This window comes from Ochotona curzoniae, unplaced genomic scaffold, assembly GCF_017591425.1.
Source record: "Ochotona curzoniae isolate NIBS_2020 unplaced genomic scaffold, NIBS_Ocur_1.0 scaffold_2683, whole genome shotgun sequence".
Classification (NCBI taxonomy): Eukaryota; Metazoa; Chordata; class Mammalia; order Lagomorpha; family Ochotonidae; genus Ochotona; species Ochotona curzoniae.
In genome coordinates, this window is record NW_024467100.1 from 6355885 (window position 1) to 6379668 (window position 23784).

Below are 23784 nucleotides of genomic sequence, written 5' to 3' on the forward strand. Positions count from 1 at the left end.
CAACACACGCACTTGAATGTGCTCAAACTTTGATATTTACCTGCATAGAACCTCAGGCCTCTTAAATTGTTTGAAACCCCTGCACCACCCTGTTCTTAGGTCTCTTCCTGTGTTCCACCCATGTTTCTGTTCCCTACCCTCTCTCCAGTATGGGGAAACGGCTGTCTGGTTCCCATGTAATCTCTCTGTATTGCTAGTAGGATGGAGAGAACTGGACAATGTCTCAGACACCCACCCTTTGAAGGAGACCGCCAGGCTCAGGCACAGAGAGGGATCAGATGTTGAAGCTGGGTTTGTGGGTCACGGGGAGCCCCAAGGACCCGCCCACTCACTGTGCGCTTCACAGCGTCAGTTTGTGGGAACTGTCAGACCAGGTCCAGTGACCGGGGATTTCTCAGAGGCCTTGTCAGTTCACGGCAGCTCTGCGCAGCATCGAACTGAGGAAATTGTGGCTGGACAGACGGCACCACAGCTCTGATACCACAGCCTCGCAGCTGCCCAGCAGCTGCTGAGCCCTTGCACACCAGACTATCTGGTGGGTGAAGGGGCTTCCTCTCTGTCTTTTGAGGATGCTGAGGCCACCTGACCTTTCTTTCCTCATCCACACACTCACCTTCCTTCTGCTTCTCAAGCAGCATCAGGGAGAAGGTAAGAATCCCGACCCGGTATGTGTGTTGAGGGTAAGGGGCTGGCATGGACCAGGCGTTCTACCCCTCAGTGAGATCACAGCCTAGAGCCCCCACTCAGGCCACCTACAGGATCACCTGGAGCTGGGGATCTATAGTTCCTGAGGGCTCTGACAGTGGGTCATGGGCATTTAAGCAGACCAGGCAGCATTGGATGAGGGGATCACTTTCCATGGTCTTTAATTTTACTTTCTAAGAATTGGGGAGAAGATCTCTGCCTAGCTGCTGTAAGGGGGAGGACAAAGAAGACCCCACCCTCTAACTGTGAGGCAAAAGAGGTGATTCTGGATCTCAGACACAGACAGGGGACGACCCCTAGGGCAGGCAAGCTGAGCAGGGGAAGGAGGGAGGTGCTTGGGGAGGAAGCCACTGGCTAGAACAGGGGCCTTTCCCCAATACCCAGTGCTGTAGCTTCTCAACTCTTCCCAGGCTTCTCAGGAACCTGGGAGATTATTAAGGGAAATGTTGGGTGGGAGGAGAACACAGTATTAGTAGGATGCACAGGAAACCTAAGGCTGTTTTGCACCACCTGGAACTTCCTAAGGCATCCCCAGGGGATCCAGCCCAAGGCAGTTCATCTCTTTCTCTAAAAGTTATTCTGAGTTATTCTGAACCTTTGATCTTGCAGTCTAAATGAATGACACTACAAGGGCAGGGGTGAGGTGGATACAAAGGGGGAAAGTGAGACACCAGAGGTGTTTGTCCAGGAGCTCAATAGAGATTCAGATACCAGCCCTGGCTTACCATTGTCTGGAGCCGCTGAGGACTGTAGCAATTTTCCGGGAAGACATGGTCCAACTCACATAGACTCAGGGTTTGTGGGGAAAACAGATAGTATTAGGCACGGCATAATACAGAAGGGAGCAGGGAGGGATGTTTGGAGTCCTGAGCTGCTATGGGTGGACAAGAGGGACCCAACAGCCCAGGATTTAGTGTGGATCACCTGGTTGGGATCTGGCCTAGGAAGTCTGGAAAGCCTTGAGACAAATGAGAGGACTCATGGGTTTGGGGGTCGAAGGATAAGCATGATAGCAGGGATAAGGCTGTGTGGGAGAAGCATGGCATTCTTTTATTTCTCATGCCCAGGTGTTCACCACCATCTGCTGCAGTGGTGGCAGATCTGTACCACAGCAAGATCAGCAAGAGATTCCTGGGTAGGGGACAGAATATGTGTCAACCTTCCTGTTTCTGTATACACCCTGTGTTGGTGGGGCTAGTTTAAGGAAACAGAAGTTGCTCTGCTTGCTTTGGCTGTAGACTTAGTAGTTTGAATTAATTGCAAAGTCCTTGAGATGCTGGAATAATAGAGCAAAGAATTCCTGTTTTCCCTTCCTTTAGATTCACTCCTAAGTTTTTTAATTCACTGTCCTGCCAATAAGTATCATCTACTTGAACTGAAACTAGTAAAAATTACCTCCAAAGACCCTGAGTTGATATCAGGTAGCCATCCTCCATCCCTGGGTAACTGCGGTGGCTGGGAGGCTGGGTGTGGCTTCTCTTATCTCTCCCTGGCAACCCAGAAACTGGAAGGAGAAATAGAAAATTTGGGGGGAAAAATAGCTGTTTTGTCGCAACATAATAGGACAAAACCAGAAGCAGGGGTAAGAGTTTAGGCTCAGTTTTAACAAAGACTGGTCACGTAGCTACACACAGGTGACTCATTAAAACCTGACCGCAGACAGGCCAGTGTTAGGCCTGCCTCGCCATTGGCCATGAAGGAATGATCAGTGTGTCGTCTTGAGAGGTGGTACCATTATTTTACTCTGGACTTTGATGAGAAGGAAGTGATAGCCAATGTCAGCTGTGTCCTGGAAGAGAGGAGGTGGCTGTTCCCTTAAGAACATCTTTGGGGCCTGGTGTGGTAGCCTAGCAGCTAAATTCCTCTCCTTGCTTGTGCCCAGATTCCATATGGGCACCGGTTCTAATCCCAGTGGCCCCACATCCCATCCAGCTCCCTGCTTGTAGCCTGGGAAAGCGATAGAGGATGTCCCAAAGCCTTGGAACTCTGTATCTGTGTGGGAGACCCAGAAGAGGCTCCAGGCTCCTGGCTTCAGATTGGCACAGCTCTGGCCATTGCAACTGCTTGGGGGAGGGGTGAATCATCAGATGGAAGATCTTCCTCTCTGTCTCTGCTCCTCTCTGTATATCTGACTTTCCAATAAAAATAAATGAAATATTAAAAAAAAAGACCCGAACATCTTTGTCAGGTAATCAGGCAGGGAACTTTTGGCTTTTCCTTTTTTTTAAAAAAAAAAAATTTATTTTTCATGATACAGTTCCTTAGACTTGGGGATTTTCCCTTCCACTCTCCCCCACTTCCCCCACCCCCCGCCGAACCCCTCAAGCCCCACTGTTACCCCCTACATTATAACAATAGCTTAGTCCCTAACAACATTCTTCCATTTAAGTGTATCCTGATATTGTAGGTTTAGATAATAGTATGAAGTCCAGTATTCTATTGTCAAAACATTTTTAACAGTTTCATTGGGAATTAATTTTTTATTCAGAAGTAGAGATGACTATTGCAATGTATCTCCACTTCATGCTGTTCTTGTCTCCATTTAACTGTCCCTCTAGATAAATACATGTTTACACATGCTTACCTATATGTTTATTGATCTTATATTTTGCATAAAGGTTGCCTTGTATCAGAGAGAACATATATTTGTCATTTTGGGATTAGCTTATTTCACTAAGCATAATGATCTTTAGTTGGGACCATTTTGTTGTAGATGGTTGAATTTCATTCTTTTTAATGGCTGAATAGTATTTCACAGAATAGATTATCCTGGGGTTGCTTTCACAAGCTTTTTGCAGCCAACAGGCTGAATGGGGAACCCAATGGAGCAAGGTTTGGTGGTGGTGGTGGGGGAGGGGCGTTCAGCTTCCACTTTTTGGAAAAGGAAGTGGCTTTCTCCCTAAGATCCAAGGGTAGAAATCTGCGTGGCCTGGTTCTATTCCGAGGCTCTTCTCCAGCTCACAGCGGAGGAAATTCTCACCAGGTTCCATCTAACTGCAGGTGCGAATTCAGAGAGGCAAGCCGGAAATCATCCTGCCTCTGAAAGGTTGTGTAGGAGGTGAAAAGCACTTAGGGTTAGGATTGAGAAGTGCTGCTGGCAGAGCTGCTTCTGGGTCTGCAGGTTGCCACCCAGGACCTTGGCCGGCCCAAGGTGCTCCCTGCAGCGCAGGCTGCTCAAGGCTCAAGGTCCCAACCCCTGCCCCAGCCCCAGGCCCTGCCCCTGCCCCAGCCCCAGCCCCTGCCACAGCCCCAGCCCAGCAGCAGCAGCAGCAGCAGCAGGGAGCGCCTCACCTTCCTGCCGCACCCAGCAGCCACACTTTCCTCAGCGGCTGCTCACATGCTCTTCCCCATGTTTTTGTTTTTTTTTTTTTTTTTTGACACTTGATCTTGGCCAAAAGGCTGAGAAGCGATTTTTAAAATTTTTAGTTCAATTTTATTTGAAAAGGATGGGTGATGGAAGAGAAAGATAATTAAAAGGAGGAGAGAAAGAGAGAGAGAACTAAAGAGAATGCTTCTGGTTCACTCCCCAAATGCCCACAGTGACAGTGCTATCCCAGGCGGAAGCCAGGAGCCTGAACTCACTCTAGGGTGGCAGGTCTCAAATACTCAGGTCTCCACCTGATGCCTCGCAGGAGGCACATTAGTAGGAGGCTGAATTGGGAAGCAGAGGGAAGATTCAAACCCACAGCCCCACCTGCAGAATGTGGGCATCCCTGGTGGCATTGGACTACTATGACAAATGCCTACCCCATCATTTGTTAACATTTCACGTTTGTTGTATTTCTTGTCCTTTCAAAAACATGTAAATGTAAACATACACATTTCTTTTTTTCTCTCTACATACATGCACACAAATGTATATTGACATGTTTTTTTGCACCATTTGAAAAGTTACCCGTTCTTAATGTCGTAGCCTGTATTATCCTGCAAGCCAGGTCTTTGTATTATAGCTGCAACACAATTGTAAAATTTAACATTGGGACCGCCAAACTTGCAGTCGCTGAGAACTGATTCTCCCAATAATGTGCATTTTGGTATCTTTTCCCTGTCCCAGGTTCTAGTCAGACTCATGGATGGCATTTGGTTGGTACTGCTCTTTCTTCTTTTTTAACCTGTGGCCAATCCTCTGCCTTCCTTTATCTCTTGTGAAATGGATGTTTTGGGAGAGTAGGAGGCTCCCTACTTGGGGTTTGTCCGAGGTTCCTTCCTTTCATTCAGCTTATCCTGTGCTTTGTGACCAGGAAGAACACAAAAGTGATACTGTATTTCATCAGAGGCATACGATGATTGAAATATATCTGTACACTTCACTTGCTGAAGAATTTAATACGCATTCTCTTTTATGTACATTTCAATCTTCAGTTTTGTGGAAACTACAAGGCTTCTCATTTCACAGAGGAAAAGCCACATATTGTATGATGGTCCGTGTAACCTGGCCTGCCTGACCACATCCTCTGTGCTTTTTCTCTTGCTCACAGATTGTGCAGTGCCAGCTAGTGGTCTCTGCACACACTCCATGTTGGGCATTCTGTACCTCGGATGCCACTCCTTCACTGTGTAGGCAGATCACCCCTTCACTTTCTTAGGGTTTTGCTCAAATACTTCCTATGATACCTTCTTCACTGAGCGTGACAGCCAACCACCCTGCCACCCCTCAACTCCATCTAATTTTTCACCTGCATATTCTCTTACATACAGTTCACTTTTTTCAAAAAAGATTTATTTATTCTTATTGGAAAGTCAGATATAGGCAGAGGGGGAGAGACAGAGAGGAAGATCTTCTGTCCGTTGATTTACTCCTCAAGCGGCTGAAATGGCTGGAGCTGTACTGAGCTGAAGCCAGGAGATGAGTCTCTTCGTGGGTGCAGAGTCCCAAGGCCTTGGGCTGTCCTCTACTGCTTTCCCAGGCCACAAGCAGGGAGCTGGATGGGAAGTGGTACCACCAGGATTAGAACCGGTGCCCATATGGGATCCTGGCACATGCAAGGTGCATTTCACTTCTTGTGTTCTGTTTCCTGGTGTGCTTTCAGTCACTGGAGTGTGTAACCTACAAGACCAGGGTTCACCTGGTTTGTTCACTGCTGCACCTTCAGCATCCAGAAGAGTCTATGGCACGGATATCCAACTGATGCTGTTTGCACAGTAACATTCCTTTCTCTGTCCCCACCCCTTCACCAAGCAACTCTACACCTGGCACTGGACCAGGCATTGAAGTTCAATAGTAAATATGTTCATGGTCTCTTTTGTTGTGTCACCTGAATCCATATGTAATTACAACCATGATCAGTGCACACCTGTTCCCAATACAGAGATACTCCAAGCAAATGGTTTGTGGTCGGCAGACTGAGGCTGACTGAGATGATTTTGGGATTGGATATATTGGGAGACAGAGACCAGAGAGTAGACCTTAAATTCAAGTTTCAATTGTTTATTCTGAGGAAACTCCAGAGAATATGATGGAGGCTTTCGTTCTCCAGGGGCCTTGGAGTCTGGGGTGAGTTTTTATGGGAAAAAAAATCTACCCTTGCCCTTACTCCTTTGTCTTTAAGTGTCTTCAAGTGTTCTCCAGGAAGAGTCTCCACTATAGGCTATACAAAGGCTTCAATCATTTTTACTCATCTCTTCCTCATTGAGCCTTCCCTTAATCCAATTGTGACAGGTGGAATAACTAGGCACAGGAGAAAGACTGGGATCCAGAACTCGCACATGCCACAGAGAATCCAAGTCTATGAAAATCTCTCAAGGGGAATCTAGGCCCTTGTCTTTCAAAGTGTGTCTTATCAACTGAAGTGTAGCGTATGTACAGAGAAGTGCACAAAAGTATAAACTTACATCTCAATGAGCAATAAGCAAGCCCGCCCTTTTATCTACCATACTTTCTCCCATTCATTACTCTTTTTTGCATCCAGCTGTGCAACCACTGCTTTGGATTCTGACATCATGGGCTAGCTTTTCTGTATGAAATCTCATGGCACACACTCCTGAGTCTGACTTCTTTTGTTCAACATCTTATGAAGTTTTTCTACATTATTACTTGTAAATCGATCATTTTCATAACTTTATTATGCGTTTATGTCATGGTTTATGAGTTCATTTATTCATGCTATTACAGGTGAACTTCTGGCTTGCTTTTTTTTCTTTCTTTCTGGCTTGCTTGCTTCCTTCCTTCCTTCCTTCCTTTCTGTTTTTCTTTCTTCTACCTACTGTAGTAATGCTGCTAAGATCCCTTTTGTCCATTCACGTCTATTGGATATATCTCTAACAGCAGAATCACAGGTTATGTGCATATGCCTCTGGCACATGTTGTCAAATTGTTTCCTCAAGTGACTGAATCAAGAAGTATGTGGTAGTTTTTCATTACTTCGGGGTCATTGACTTTTTGTTCTGAGGGCCTGCAGTTTTGGAGGTAAAATTGCCAGGGTGTGCAGCCTGCATTCTCTGGTATACTGAATAAAATGTCTATATTGGAGTCATTTGGGGGACTTAATTGAGATGCATTCCCATTTAATAATTAATAAACAAATTAATAAACAACTTCATTAAGCTATGTTCCAAGAACTATGCAAAGTTTTGTGGGGGGAAACAAAGGATGTAACAGATGTTAATTCTATCCTTAAATATGTTTCAGACAGAGGAAAGATGTCTGTATAAAAACATTGGAAGAGATGAAAAATTCGAAGTGTTATTGGCAAGCAATATACATTTAGAGTAAAAAGGGAGCTAAGGGGCAAGCATTTAGCCTACTGGTTAAGAAACCCACATCCTACATTAGAGTGCCTGGATTTGATATCTGACTCAGACCCCTGACTCTACCTTCTTGCCAATGTTGACCATAGGAGGGTTGGAACCTTGCCAACCATGTGAAAGATCTGGATTGAATTCCCAGATCCTGTTTGAATAGATCTTGGCCTATTCCTGGCCAATGTGGGAATCTGGGAAGAGAACCAAAGGCTGAGAACTTTCTGCTTGCTTGCTTCTCCAAAATAAAACAAAGAGGAAAGAGGAGAGAGAGAGAGAGACAGAGAGACAGAGAGACAGAGAGACAGAGAGAGAGAACATGCTGAAAAGATGGAGATTTCTTCTAGGAAGGTCAGTTTCTAGAAAACTGACCTTAAAGGATAAGGAAAAATTCAGGAAGTAAAGTAGAATGACAGCCCAAGCAGGGAAATGGTCTACATAAAAGCAGGGAAAACACAGGGCGCTAACGTGAAGCACGGAAATAAAACATACCTATCACCTTGGAGACTCTGTTGTAAATGAAAAGTTTTGCTTGACTGGTCGAAGGAGAGGGATATCAGGACAAAGGCAGATTTTGGTAGCAGTAAGGGGATGCATTGTCAAAAGGAAGGAATTAATGTGGCCAGAACAGAGGTAAGTTGAGAAGTGAAGTGAGCCTTGGCTCTGGAAGACATTGTATACTATACTATTTTTCCTTAACTAGCGTTGGTACTGCTCTGGCATACATGGGATCCTTTGGGTGGCAGGTGGATATCTTAGGGCAATCAGGACTTACATCTTATTCCCATCTGTAGATTCAGGCTGTAGATCACCCACTGTGTGATCTAAGGGTGGGTGGAATTCTCTGCTGGGTCAGATGGTCTCTCAGCTTCCACTGTGCTTGTTATACACTTCTGCCTGAGGCTACAGTGCAATGCATCTCCTGTCCCCTGTCCTTCCTCTGCACAATTATTTCACATTACCTCTTGTTAACCACCGGAAAAGGGGCCCCCAAGACTGCTGAGAAGTAGCACAGCAGTGGAAGGGGCCCTGAGGTCTGCACTGACCACTGAAATCTGCTGTGGTCTCACCACTCTGAGCTGTGACTCTCATTCTCCCAAGTAGACACATGTATCATTCTGGGACAGCAGCTGAGATCTTTTGGTATCAATGACAGTAACGAGTATAAGCTACTAGCTTTTCTCTGTATCTACCCTGCACTCTCACACATGCCCCAATTCCAGCCCAACTGTGGAAGCTCACTGCAACCCTCTCTCTCTTCTCGTACTGGACTGCTGAGGACCGCAGCAAACAGCTATAGCAATAAAGCTACCAATTCACATCCTCCAACCTCGACCAGGCCCATTAATTCTTAGTATCAATCAATCTCATTGACCTCTTTTAATGGTCACACCTGCCTGTGCTCAGGGCAAGAATGCTCTTCCAGTGCTGACTTTCTTTCCTTTGTTCATTCTCCTACCATTTGAAACACCAAACCAACAAACCCAAACACTTGATATTCTTCCAAGCTCCTTTTTATTTGTAGACAGCCCATCTTATCTGTGTAAATAAATACAACATTATATTGAAATAAGATATAGTGGTGTAGTTTGAAAAATAACCTGATGGTAGTACAACACTGGGACTGCAGATCAGAGAATTGATTCAAGTATATGATAGTCTAGTCAGCAAGTTGATCACTTTATGTACTTCTTCATCCAGCTCCCCGTCTGCTGGTGGTTGTGTGGAAGTTTATATTTACTCATTGTACTGTACGTTTATGTTTTTGACACTTGTTAGTTTCTACGCTCTCATGATCTGATAAAAGTTAAAAATAGAACCAGTTAATTGCACCTCAAATCATGCTCATATTCCAAACCCTACTTCACTGACAAACTTGATAGAGGTTTTACTACCGCCGAGACCAGACCTGTGGCCAGAGTGCAATTGTGTCCCTTTTGCTGTTGCTCCACTCTCTTCCCTAGCCCTTCTACCTTCTGCCAGGCTGACATTCACTCCTTCCTTAACTGCCCCCTCATCCGAGCAGCTACTCGTAATGCCCCATGCCTTCCTTGTGCATAGATGATGCTTGTGCTCATCCTAGTTGGATGTCATAGGCTTGTCTTCCTTTAGATTGTAAACAGTTCAAGGCAAGGGCTAAAACTTTCCCTTTGTCTTTTTTTTAAAAAAGATTTATTTATTTTATTTTTATTGGAAAGTCAGATATACAGAAAGGAAGAGAGACAGACAGAAAAATCTTCCATCCGTTGATTCACTCCCCAAGCAGTTGTAACGGCTGAAGCTGAGCCAATCTGAAGCCAGGAGCCCGGAGCCTCTTCTGGGTCTCCCATGCAGGTGCAGGGTGACAGGGTCATTCTTGACTGTTTTGACAGATTAGAACTGGCACCCATATGGGATCCTGTCATGTGCACAGCAAGGACTTAGCTGCCAGGCTACCATGCTGCGCTCTCCTTTATGTCTTGATCCAGTGCCCTTAATAACTACCTTCCTTCACATAGAAGTGATATTAAAAATATCTACCTACAATATTGGCATAAGCAGCAACCACTCATTTCAGATGCCAGCTCTGAGCAACACAGTCAGGCTGACTTGTTGTACCAGCTGAACTTCGGTGCTGTCTTTGAGTCAGTAAGATAAACCCATGCTTGAACCAATAGTGATAGCGGTTCACAACTCAGGTATTGTGTTTACTTGCTTCTTTTGTTGTAATTTTTGAAATCCTGCCTACCTGGCCCAGGAAGTTGGCTTTGTGGCTAATGCTTCTGGCTGCCATCCCACAGTTTTTACGCTTGGCTTGTCTGGCTGCTCTTGTACCTCTGGGGAAGTAATGAAGAGCCTGTTGTAATTCAGAACGCACAGTCTTCAACCTTTCAAGGAAAATGAATTCATTATGAAGCAGGACAGCAACTCTCTCATAGGATAGCGCACCAAGGAAGAAGGAAAACAGGGTTTTTATAGTTTAAGTGAATATGCAGAAATCATGCTATGTGCACAAAAGCAGGGCGGTCACTGGTAGCAATCTGATAATTAAAAAATCAATAACACCCCGGCAGACAAAACGAAAGTTACCAAGGTTCAGCATGCCCTAAAACAGACAATAACCTTCAACAGGCCAGAGGCTTTCAGCTTTCCAAGAGCCTCATCTGAACTGGTGCTTTTGCCGAGTTCGTGGTTGGCCCTGTCACCATCGTCTGTCTTCGCTGATCTATATCATTTCCCCCTTTTGTTTTCATGAGCTTGAAGCATAATATGTTAGACCACCTTGTGATGGTGTGCAGTTAGCTTGAAGGTTGAAAAAGTTTTCCGGACTACATTAAAGCAACAAAAACAAACAAGAATAAGTAGAAATGATAAAAATAATCCACTTCCCCGACAATCTTACTTAAGGTGTTAAAAGACACCCTTAGCTGTATCTTCTGATAACTGATAGTCATATATGATACTTAACTGCATTTGAAAAGTTGTCCCAAGAGCAGTTTGAAGCTCCCTCATCTCAGGTGACACATTACCATGATTAAATGACTTCTAACCCTCCCCTAGTCACAATTGTGCACTATTTCAAGGCGCAGGAGTCATATATAGAGTAGTATAATTTCAGTCACATTTTAGAGATAGTTGCATGTTAGTGGATTGTATTTGATCTCCCAGTATGATAACAGTTGTCCAAATTGGCTATCTCGTCATATAATTATCTATCAATTTGTCTCTGGGTAACCCATAAATGCTCTGAATCTCTTTGCCATTTTTGTACGAATGTACAGTGTACACTCCCTGATGCGAAGCCACTCCAGCTGCAGCTGCAGTGATAGCAATAATTCTCAGTATGACTGCAATTAACATTCCTATATACCGTGTGGCCTATGTTTTAAGCTCATAAATCAAGGTATGAAGAATGAATGTAGGGCTGACTCTTCCCATCCCTTTTCAGGTCTGACAGGTAGCCATAATCCCACACAAGCCCTGAGCAAGTATATAGATTCTTGGGAGAAATTTATAGTATTGTTTGCAGATGAATCTGTACAAAGAACAAGTCATGCGTGACAGAAAATTTGCTGAGTCATTCCGACGTACAGGCCCCACCAGTAACACAAAGGTAGTTTAACACAAGCTTGAGTATAAACAGTTGAAGTTTTTGTAAATGACACCAAGAGTTTCCCAGTCCAGTTGGAGACAGTTCCTATCCAAGTCTTCATAGATTCCACAGCACTGGCTAGCTTCCAAATGTGCCCTAATGGAAGCATCCAGGAATATAAGAAGGAGCAGCCATGTCACCTCCGTGCCAAATAATAGACTCAGATGAACTAACACGAGTCTCAATGGTTTTATTAGTCTGACTCCATCTTAATAAACTTCTATCATACTGGCTATGGGCAGAGCCCACAGAGCTATGATTTATGACATTTCTCTTTTTTTAAATTTCATTTTATGATAGTTTCATAGGCTCTGGGATTCCCCCAACCCCTTTAAAAGCCCTCCCCCCAAATTGAATTCCTTCATATTGTTGCAGTAGTACAGTTCAAATCCAGTCATGATTTCTTCATTGTAGGCATGGACCATACAGAGAGTCCAGCATCTTATTGTCCAGACAAATTCAACAGTTTCATTGGGAGACCATCCCTGGTCTGAAAGTAGAGCTGGCAGAATGTCATCCCCTCCAATGTAAAGCCACTACATAACATCAACAACAATTTACAACATCATGAAGTTAATTGACATGGTATTGAGTGACCAATATGTTAGAAAATGCAAGTTCTTAACTACATCCTGTGACTACTTCATTGACATTTCAATTTTAGTTTATACACAACTGGCTGCCGTACACCTTAAAATAGTCGTAGAGTACAATTCAGTTGTCTCATGTCTATTTTCATTTTTATATTTAGCAGTTTATACTATTGAAGTGTGATTTTTACTGAACTTGGGGAATTTTAGGATATTCCAAACTGGTATATAACTCAAACATACCATATGTTAGCAATTGAAGAGCAGAACAGTTTTAGGAGGAGTGTGCAGAGAAATCTTTAATACCTTAGTGAGGAATAACTGATCTCTGTGGCCTACCTAGTAAGGTATACTGGAGTCCAAGCTGACTGTTTCCTGTCTGTTCTAAGCTTTCCTTATCCTTGGTCTCTGTCTATCTGGTCTAACTTTTTGGGAAGGTTCCAAAGCGACCCTGATGGTCATTGCAAGAGGGGGCGGGGAGCCAAAGTTGGAACTAAGGACCAGAGAAATCTCCTCTTTCACATCCCCAAGGAAGTTTACTGTTCTGATTCTGAGGACCACTCAGGGTTCCTGGCTGTTGTTCCAATGACATTAGATCCTGTGAGGAAGGATCTGGGCTTCTTCCGTCAAGTGTGGGAGATCCAGCAAGCAATGGATGACCTCAGATTTCTCAGCCTATGAGGGCAGTCCAATTCCCCATGGTCTCCTTGAGAGGTGGCATATAGTCCTTGGTGCCCATACTGATAGTCCTTGTTGAGAATCTGGGAGTCTGCAGGGTTAGGAGACAGCCTCCTCCTGTCCTCCTGTTCCACTCAGGGGTCCCCCCCCTGCTCTGTGCCTATGACCTCCTGTTAAGAGGGTGTCAGGATCGCTCCTGGATCCCACTGTATGTCTTTATAATTTTTGCTAATGTCTAATGAAGATTTGAGTCTTCTGTCTGTAAGTTACCTATTACAATCTTGATAGGTCATACTTAACATCTTCCCGACACAATCTAAGAATGTGGAAGATTTCTTTGCTCTCCCGACCGATTAAGGAATAACATAGTGTATTAAAAGTATAGCAGGCTTTTCAATTCTTTGATGTAGATCATATGCAATCTGTCTCTTACAATATCTTTTTGCATGTGATACAGGCTGTTTGAGGTTGTAATAATACAAATTATAGGTACTATTTTGTTTGCCTTAATTTAAGATGAAATAATCTATGATGTTTCTATAGAAAATATTAATCATCTGCCTCATTACTGCTCCCACACAAGATGCCCAAAACAACCATGGAACAGAGGAATCCTGAATCGGACTGTGGCAATGCATGCCTGATACCCCTGTGGAGTTAACTATGGACCTTTTAAAAGCTACACCAGATAACAAAAATAATTGTTTCTCTTTGAACTTACAGATTTTATTTTTTGATACAGTAAGCCAAGCCCTGTGCTCTGGTTGCAAACAGTGAGAACATGGCCCTATGCAAAGGGGACTGCTTCTGAACATAACTCATATGTCATGTTTAACAGCATCCCTTCTTCCTAAGTTCCCTATCAGCAAAAGGCCCAGGAGGTCAAGTGGAGTCATTAACACATACTGGAACACTGAATCCCACCATGTGTCAGGGAGATTTAGTGGGGGATGAGGAATGTAAGCCCAGGAAGTGTGATTACTACCCCACACTTACTGGGGCAGCAGAGGACATAGTGGTGATGGCAATCATGGCTAGAAACAATGCCTCTGGAGACAGACCATTGTCCCTTTACCTTGCACCATGTTGGTAGTTTCATGAGAGAGGTTCTTAAGTTGACCCCCATGCCTGTGGTTTGGCAGCTGTCATTGTGGTGCGTGACGCCTTGACTGTCAGCTTCATCCTGTGAAATTCCTCTATTTTTGAGGAAGATCCATTTTCTTCAGGGACAGAGCTATTTTCCTGGGAACTGTTACACTTCTGAGGCCAGATGAGCAGTAGAGAAGCCTATAGTTTTTCAGAGGATCAATCAGAAAATTCTTTGGAGATAAGAGCATAACCTCTGTCAGTGGTTATTAGTGTTCCCGAATACCAATCATTTAGCTGTCTCATCAAGACAGTAATTTATAAGACCATATTAGAGAATATAGATATAGAAATCTTTGTTAGCAATATTAAAGTCTCCTTAAGACAAATTTTAAAAATCAAGTATTAAAAATTTTAGACATAGAGTGTATTCAGGGGATATTCCCTCTTTCGTTTTTTATAATTTTTTAACAATATTAGGGTGTAATGTGCACATTTAATAATAGCTTGTTTTTGAGGGTTATAGGGAATACCTGTAATGTGTAGGATGGACTACTCTAAATAGAGTGTTTTGAAATTTTTATTAGTATATGAAGATTTATTGTTTGTATTAATAGTAGAGAAAATTTTATGATAGAAAAAATAGATGAAAAAGAAAGATTTAATAGTTAAAGTATATTTAGAACTTACAGGTTGTGTCCAAAGGAATTTAGAAATGTTGTAGGATAATGTCCATGAGGAGATAATCAGGTTACCTGTTCTTTTCTATGTGTTTATGCATTATTACAGAAAGAAAGTAGTCATTATTTCTATAGGGTATGGAAATCCTGAGAGTTTTTTAGTTTTTGAGAGAGTAGAGGAGAAATGAAGAACCAAGTCTGAGTCACCAGGTTGTTTACTCTGAGGAACAATACTAAGTGAAAACTATTAAATAAAAATTTTAGAAAACATTTACCTGAAGTTTTGATGCTTGCTATAAATCTAAGAGTATAAGTTAGCAACTAAACTAAATTGTACATTATAGACAGTAATGAGAACATAATGCCTATAACTTATTTGATTGGCAAATTTGAATACAAATGCATTAATGACTTAAGATATGTTTTACAATTTATATTAAACATTTAAATTATATGAAACAGATATTTTGTGTTGACTTAGTGATCTTTATTTAGGACCAAATAATACATTAGTTTTAGGAAAACTTTAAGACCTTTAGATTTTTTAAATTATAGTCAATTGATTTAGAATTCCTTTTATTTTTAGTAACATGAGTTTGCCACAATTTTTAACATGGTTTACAAACATAGGTAGATTTAGATTTTAAATAGTTATGCCTGGAATTATAAAATTTATTAACTGACAAGAGGCACCTGTTAGTTTATATGGTATTGAAACAGACCCAAATAGTCTTTTATCTTTGTCCAATTTATACTTAATTGTGCCAAGATGACTTAGGGAACTTAGATTAGACAAGTACATCTGTCTTTTTAAATAATTTCTTTATTGTTACAGGAAAACTTTAAGAGTTCATTATAATAAGTAAAAGGTGTAGCATTTTTTGACCAGTAAATACAATGTTTACTGACAATTAATTTTTTTTTTTGCCTAAAATAACTCTAACTGGAAAAGAGTGGCATAAAACTAAGATTCATTATGTGACCATTTTTCGTTTAATCTTAAAGGAGTATTGAGGCCAACTAGTGTTATTGTAAAACAACATCTCTTTTTATTTTATAAAATGCATCCTGGGAGATTGTAAGAAGAAGTTTTGGTAACCAGTTATCTTGACACTGGACCTGTTAAACCAAATAGTTTTAACAAAAAGACATACATTAAGACAGACATAGGTTGCCACCACACACAATTTAGAAACGGAATGGGCCATAACGATGTCTCATATGGACCCTGACTCAAGAAGCTGTGCTGCATCCAGCCCTCTTGAGTCCCAGATGAGTACTCAAAACAAACATCAGATGGTGAGATATAAATGTCAGTGTAAATTTTGGGGCTGCATTAATCATCACGGTGGTTCCGCAGATTATCAAGATAAGTTCCAGAACACAGGACAGCCACTGCCTTCTGAATGAGGCCTCTAAGATGTTGCAGGGTGCAAGAGAGAGATGTCAGAAAAATTAGGATTTACTAAGGAGTTTTTATTAACCAAGCTTGGTAATAGCAGTGCCCACTAGAAATTAGCAAGTGAAAAGTCAGCCATGATAATCCAGTCTGAATTGAAACTCTCAGAGGGGAAAAAAAATGTCATTATTGTGGAATATATCCATTAAACTGAAAATCTATAATTTAGTTTTATTAGTAATATAAATTATCCTACAAGATATTCATTGAATAATCTGGATACATTTATAAAATTGTAAACATTCATCTTTTTCTGGCATTTTGACCTACATTTTACCAATATGCTTCACCTGTTAGGAAACTCTTGAAGGTACACAAAGTTGAATTAGACTTCTGTAAGTTTTTAGATATTTTTAAAAAATGAAAACTTAGAGAACACAAATATTATCATAGCATAAAAAGTTGTAGATAAGAATTAGCACATTGGTTTAGTTTAAACAAATGAGTCCTTAGGAAAAAGAGACATATGAGTAACATCCATTTGCCACAATTGATTAGAACTTTGTTCTTGAAGATTTCCACCTGTAGGGGTGAGGAGTACAGTGTGAAGAGACACAGGAGTGACAGTGAAATTTTGAGAGATATTAATGTCTACTTAGCACTTCCAGCAGCACCAGGTTTTAAGTTCGTTACTCTTGTATAGCCACAAGTTGAATAGGATATTGGTGTTTTACAAGCACCTCTGATTACTTGGGACCTGGAGCTGGTCCAGCCAGGAGTTTCCTGGTTATAGGCATTGGCCATCACAATCAGTTTTAGATACACATTCCTTTGTCAAGTGTAGGCCTCTGTGGCATTTTAGGGGGGTGATCCTTAGCAGTATTAGTGCCATATTTTTGAGTTAACAGCAGAGGTGCTCTGCATTGTTGTTGAAGGTGTCTGGGCTTGTCACAATTATAACATTTAAGTCAATTCTGCTTTAGCCTAATGCTTTAGGGTAGCAGACTATAAATTAGCCTTATAGGACTCTGACCAAATCCATACAGGTCCTTCCATAACCAGTCATAAAGCCCCTAGCAGCCTTAATTGGACATAAAGTATGTTGGCACTCAGAATCTGCATTTTCACAAACCAGGGTTTGTAAAAGCAAATCTCGAATGCTTGGTTGAGAGAATCCTTTTTATAGCACAGTTTTTTAGTCAAGCTAAGAAATCCACATCAGGTTCCTTATTTTCCTTATTTCATTTTTACAAATGAGAAGGGAGTTTGTCCAGCCTCTTCAACCTTAGCTCATACATGGTCACTGCTTTCTTAAATCCCTTAAAAACATTAGTGTTCATGTAGGGATATTTTAAAAGGTCAGCTCACTCTGGAAAGTCTGGACCAGCCTCTACATCATTCAACCACCTCACAGTTACAGGATAGGCAGAGAGAGGAGAAACCCGAGGCTAAGCTTCGGAAAGTGAAAGTGACGTCCTTGGTGAGGGCCAGGGAGCTGGAGGAGGGGACACGGCCACAGAATATTATGAGCAGCTGAAGCTGCAGCAAGCTTATGAGGTTTTGTTAGTTTCAAATGATCAGGCTCACTGGTTATTTTTAAAAGTTTCTGTAATAATACTTGATACTGAGATTTATTAGTTAGCACATATTTTGTCCCATATTTCATCGCTATTTTCTCACTGCTGCTCCTCAGTTGAGGAGGAGGCTAGCGATCCAGCATGAACCTCTGAGCTCTGCTTTTTGCTTTTTCTTTGTCCTGGAGGGGGCAAGGGCAGCAGGGACCATTTTTGAAACTTGTCGGTGGACTGACAACCTCTCAAGGCATGCTCTTTTGGAGAAGCTAGACGCTTCAGAATCTAGCTGTAGTGGCTTAAGGTTCATATTTTTAAAGCCCACAATACTTTCTGCACACCGTATAGCTTAACACATATTTGACAGTTGGTTGAAACAAGTGACAGTGCTTACTTAAAAGTGGAAAGAGATCCTCGCATGTACGTTGAGAGGTTTATAATCCTGAGCCCCTCTAAAGCCCCAGTAAAAGATCTATGTATTGTTCTCTGAATGACAATGAATTCCCGTGATTTGCCAAGAGTCACTTACCTTGAGCATTTCAGTTGGAGTTCTACTAGCCTTTTCATTTTTCTTCCAATAACCTTTTGGTTTTCCTCTGCCAGTTGAGCCCTGCGTCCAGGTGCCAGATGTTTTAAATAAGAACACAGAATCTTCAACCTTTCAAGAAAAATAAATTTGTTATAAAGCAGGGCAACAATTATCTCATAGGATAGTGCACCAAGGAGGAAAAAACAGGGTTTTTATAGTTAAAGTGAATATGCAGAAATCATTTTACATGCACAAGAGCAGGGTGAAAACCATGCTACGTGCACAAGAGCGAGGTGGTAACTGGTAACAATCTATTAGTTAAAAAAGCAATAACATCTCAGCAAACAAGGTGAAAGTTACTAAGGTCAGCATCCCTTAAAACAGACAATAACAGGCCTAGTGGCTAAAGTCCTCGCCTTGAACGCGCCAGGATCCCATATGGGTGCCAGTTCTAATCCCGGCAGCTCCACTTCCCATCCACCTCCCTGCTTGTGGCCTGGGAAAGCAGTTGAGGACAGCCCAAAGCCTTGGGACCCACCCTGCACCTGTGTGGGATACCCAGAAGTTCCTGGATCCTGGCTTCAGATCGGCACAGTACCGGCCATGTGGTCATTTGGGGAGTGAATCATCAGACGGAAGATCTTCCTCTCTGTCTCTCCTCCTCTCTGTATATCTGACTTTGCAATAAATAAATAAATCTTAAAAAACAAACAAACAGACAGACAAATAACATTCAACAGGCCAGAGGCTCTCAGCTTTCCAAGAGCCTCACCTGAATTGGTGCTTTTGCCAAGTTCGTGGTTGCTTCTGTTACCATTGTCTGTCTTAGCTGATCCATTTCAGATCCCCTGTATTCTCAGCCCATCAGTGACTTAGCTGGGGTGGAAGTTTACTAGCCTCATGCCTGGCTGATGAAATGCACATCTGTTGATGTGGCTTCCTCTCTGTGGGGCTTTGTCCTTGACCCTTTCAACCACTGACAATGTGACTGACAGTTTGTCTTGCATCTTCCAGCGTGTCTACTCTTCGCCACTTTTTTGTTGAATGTGACGGGCATATTTGTCACTCTGTGTATGACTCTATTAACAACTCTTCCATCCCACTGGCTTGGATTTGCCTCTTGAGTGTATTTTTCTTTTGCATAGCTTAAGAAGTTTGTTCTTCACGGTATGAATCTATTTCTTTGTAATGCTGCCAGTCACTAAGGGCAGCTGGTTTTCTACTTTCACTTAACTATTTGATCGCTAATATCCTGCACGAAGTGTTCACTTTCTGCCTTGTTCCCTGTCCTCAGAGAACCTTTGAAGCTACATTTCCACCTACTTTTCTTCCCCTGAGTGGATCCTTCTTTTCTACTTCAGACAACAGGCTGATGCTTTCGTTTTAACACACATTTCCTTGATGAATAAACACATTCAAGACACTTCCGTATAAATTATGGTTCATCAAAACAAAATAAATAAATTATGATTCATCTACTCTATGGAATACTATTCAGCTTCTTAAAAAAATGAAATAAATTTTTTGTGGCAAGTGGGCCCAACTTAGCATAATGGTTTTCAGTTGGGCCCACTTGTTATTATTTCTGTGCTGTTGGGAGACAGTCACATCAGACAGGAGGTTTATGATGCCATGGTTATGGATTTATCCTCAAATCACAAGTTGACAATTTCAAGCTCAGCATTCTTGTGGTGTAACTTGGGCCATTTACTTAACTTCTTTCGAACTCAATTTGCTCACCTATAAAAAGGAGGTTAGCAGTTCCTAGGATGATTGTAATGTTGAATACTTAAAACATTTAAAGTGTTTGAAAAATGTTCATTGCATAGTAATTACTTGAGAGATTTCAGCTTGTACTATTGATCTGCTGGTCCCTTCACATAAGAAGAACACAACATGGGAGAAAGGAGGCAGAGAAGCACACTGAAAGCTCTTTAAATTGTCCCCAGTCCTCTTCAGTCCTCTTGTCTTAAAGGAAGCCACACTCAACTGTCCACACTGTTCTTCCTGCCATCTTCACTTCAACTTGGGTTCTTTTCTATAGAACGCCCAGGTGATACTATCCAAAAGAATGGCGTCGTGGGAATGCCTCTCCAGTTACAGCCTCCAATCCTTCAAGACACAGACAGAATTGGATTCTTTAATGTGGAAGGTGAACCAATCCTTCTCTACTAAGACTCAGGCCATATGTAATTGGAAAAAAGAAAATAGTATGTTCGAAAAATTTTCTCCTCCTATTCATCTCACTGCTACATGTATAAAGGAAAATTGGACTCTTCACATTGAGGCAGCAAAGAAGCAGGACAGCGGTCACTACATACTGCAAATCACCTATACTAATGGCACTGTTTATACAGTCCAGTTCAATGTTTCCGTGTTTGGTGAGTCTCCAGGACTTGTCACTCTGCCCCTCTGATTCCTGTAGGTCTAGTCTATTCAGTCATTCAGAATCTTTCTGATTATCACCTCTGCTTCCAGATCGTGTCAAGAGGCCCGACATACAGGAGGACTGGAAGACCCTGGAGACAGGAACATGTCAACTGACTCTGTCCTGCCTGGTTTCTATGGATGGCAACGTGAACTACACTTGGTACAGAGATGGTGAACTGCTCCAAATGGAGAGCAACTTCACCTACGTGGAACTGTGGAGTGATGCTAATAGCAATAACACATATACCTGCAATGTCAGCAACCCTGCCAGCTGGGCAAATCACACCATCACCATTAACCAGGGCTGCCTGAGTGCCCACCAGGGTATGTGGAGTACTTCGGCCTGTAACAGGGACTGGAGGTGTTGGATTGCATAAGTAGGCTCTTGGGAAAGAAGTCCAGATGTGAGATCCTTTGGTTTTGTCTCCCAATGCCTTATAGCATTTCCCCAGGGGCCTTTCTGTCTGCAGAGCCAGACCTGCCCTTGTCAAGGATGAATCTAATCCCTGTCTCCTTCTGGAGGGGCAAGTTGATCTTTAATACAGGCATACACGGTAGTTTGGTGACTCATTCCTGCAATGGCTCTTGGACTCCAGAAGAATCCAGGGATATTTAGGAGAATTCTGGTTTATTGCATATGTTCATCTGGAGGGTTATCTGAATTAAATGTGCACCACTTTTTATCAGATAAACAAAGATTTAATGCCATCAACATTATAGGAACACGAATCCACATAGTTTTTGTCCTTAAGGAAGCTATAGCCATATTGGGGCCATATAAAACTAAGTACTAGTAAGCAAATATGAAGTCACTTAAGACAGTGACAAGGACACTGGCTTCTGGATCTTATCAGTCATGATTTCATCATCCACTAACTTGGTGAGGAGAGATACAAAGAGAGTTTTCCATCTGTTGGTTCACTCTCCAAATGACTACAACTGGAGCTGGACCCGTCCAAAACCAGGAGACAAGAGCTTTTGAACCATCCTTTTGTGCTTTCCTTGGCCACAACCAGGAAGCTGGATCAGAAATGGAGCATTCAGGGACACAAACCATTTCCCCATGGGATGCTGGCACTACAGATAGAAACTTAACCAACTATGCCATGGCATCAGGCCCCACTAAAAGCTAGTGAATGGATGGATGTCACATTTGCTGTGCCAGGTGCTTTGCATTTATATGGGTACCTTCAGAGATTCATAGAAGATGGGAATAAATTCTAGTTTACCTTTGGGGTAAAAATTTTGAAATCCATACATACAGAAGGTTTTCTAAAAGTTTATGAACAGTATTTATTATGGAAAAACAACATACAAATTTCAAAAACATTTTGCACAAAAAATCTTTGTCTTTTAATTCTATTTTCTGTGCACTTCCTGAAGCACCTTAATATTAGATCTTGTAATTAACCCACATAGGGAGACAAATCATCTTTTTTACAGGAAAGAAACTGTGGCTGAATGGCATTAAGCAAGTAGCACAGAGCTTACAAAGTTAGAATTTAAAACAGATCTGTCGGATAGAAATCCCCCCCCACCTTGGCATCCCTTAGGAGCTACTCAGCAAAGAGACGACCTCACTGTTGAATTCGTAAGGCATGAGGTCAACACCAAAGAGGGGAGTGGGATTTGAGATGGTCCCTGCAGCGGACAGGTGGGGGAGGGGAGGAAGAGGAAGTTCTGAGAGCACAGTCTTCTGTGTCTCCTAGGATCCAAATTTCTGCCCTTCTTGGTGGTCATCGTGATTCTGACCATGCTGTTTCTTGGCGCCGTCATCTGTTTCTGTGTGTGGAGGAGGAAGAGGAAGCAGTCGGGTAAGTGGAAGGTCATTGGGGTGCCATTGCCTGCAGCATTGGAACTCAGGATCTTGGTCCTGTGTCCTGGGAACACAGCGTGTCCTTTTCCTTGAGGAGGGTGTGTGTGCTTGGTTGGGGAGGACAGCCCCACTGCTGGGCCCTTTCTCCCAGTTTATGTCTTCAGTGGTGGCTGTTGTACATTTAGTCTAACCCCCAATGTCCAGCTTTACCAGTAGGTGGCTAGTGTGAGGGATGCCTGCCCAGCCTGATGGAAGAGGCATGTCAAGTTTGGTTGCTCCACTATGTCCTGGATACAGCATCAACCTGTCTCCTTTCTAGACTTAAAGTCTTGGCCAGTTGCCTTAGAGCAGGGACCTGGCAAAAGCAGAAGCATGGCCAGAAAGGCCTGTGGAAGTACCAACAACTGTGTTCTTTGCTTTTCTACTCTTGTAGAGACCAGCCCCACGGAATTTCTGACAGTTTATGAAGATATCAAGGACCTGAAAATGAGAAGTCAAGTATGGCATCGTAGGGGCTGGAGTCTTTCTCAATGGGTTTGGAAAAACGCTCTTTGTGGGATGGGCATTCAGACCAGGCACAGAGAGCTGCTCAGCTGTCCTCTGCAAGGGACCCTCAGCCGTCCCCAGCTGTCTTCTCTCTGCACAGCTTTCTGGCTCTGGTCATGAGGAGAAGCGGAAAACAGAAGTCTGAGTAAATAGAGTGGCAAGGGAGGGAGCATCTTGGTGCAGATGCGCTTGCCAAGAAGGGATGGAGCATGTCAGAAATCATTAACAGAGGGCAGCCCATTGCTGCTTCCTTCCCAGATTATGCCATGGCACCCTCATTTCTGCCCAGTGTCATCAACTGGGATGTAGTGCCAGGAGGAATGCTACTTTGAAAAAATTTTTTTGTGTCAGTCACAAACTCTCACCTTCCTAGGAAGCCTGGAGTTGCTTTCATGGTCTCTGACTTATTACGTAAGCTGGGGTGGCGTGACAGCCAAACCACAACAGTTCTGTAACTGGCTCAGTAATTTGCACTCATACCCTTTTGGAAGGAAGAGGTCTGAGGCTGGCTGAAGTGCTAGAAGGAATGACCAACCAAGCCCAAAGCAGAAGGCCTCTTACCAGCTCGCTGCAGGCAGCGGCCAACTCTGCCCACCATCCTTGGCTGCAGAAGAGGATACCTCCTCAGCAGATGTCTCCATCACTGTGCCCCTGAGCAAGTAAAGCTTCGTGGCAGAGGACAGTGGGCAGGCCTTGTCTCCTAGTGCCTCTAAACTGCTGTATGAAGGAACAGCAAGGATGGGGAGGAAGTGCCTTCCTGGCATCTGGCTGCAGGAGGTAGTCTTGCAGAGAAAGCACACGTGGCCAAACCCTTCTGTCCTAGTTATACTAAGTAACTCCCTTAGGTCTGAGCTTGATGAGAGGGAAGAAGGAAGAAGGAAACT

General features: G+C 42.8%; 1 protein-coding gene across 1 annotated transcript in view; it reads left to right on the forward strand.

Annotated features, from left to right (window-relative positions):
- The first annotated feature begins 200 nt into the window (after nt 1–200).
- Nucleotides 201–23784, forward strand: part of CD244 (CD244 molecule) — a 29989-nt gene continuing 6405 nt past the window's right edge. The window contains exons 1-5 of the mRNA XM_041003273.1: nt 201–648; nt 20153–20489; nt 20587–20862; nt 22248–22352; nt 22788–22999. Coding sequence (XP_040859207.1) covers nt 20180–20489; nt 20587–20862; nt 22248–22352; nt 22788–22999 — 903 coding nt within the window. The 5' untranslated portion in view covers nt 201–648; nt 20153–20179. The remainder of the gene's footprint in view (nt 649–20152; nt 20490–20586; nt 20863–22247; nt 22353–22787; nt 23000–23784) is intronic.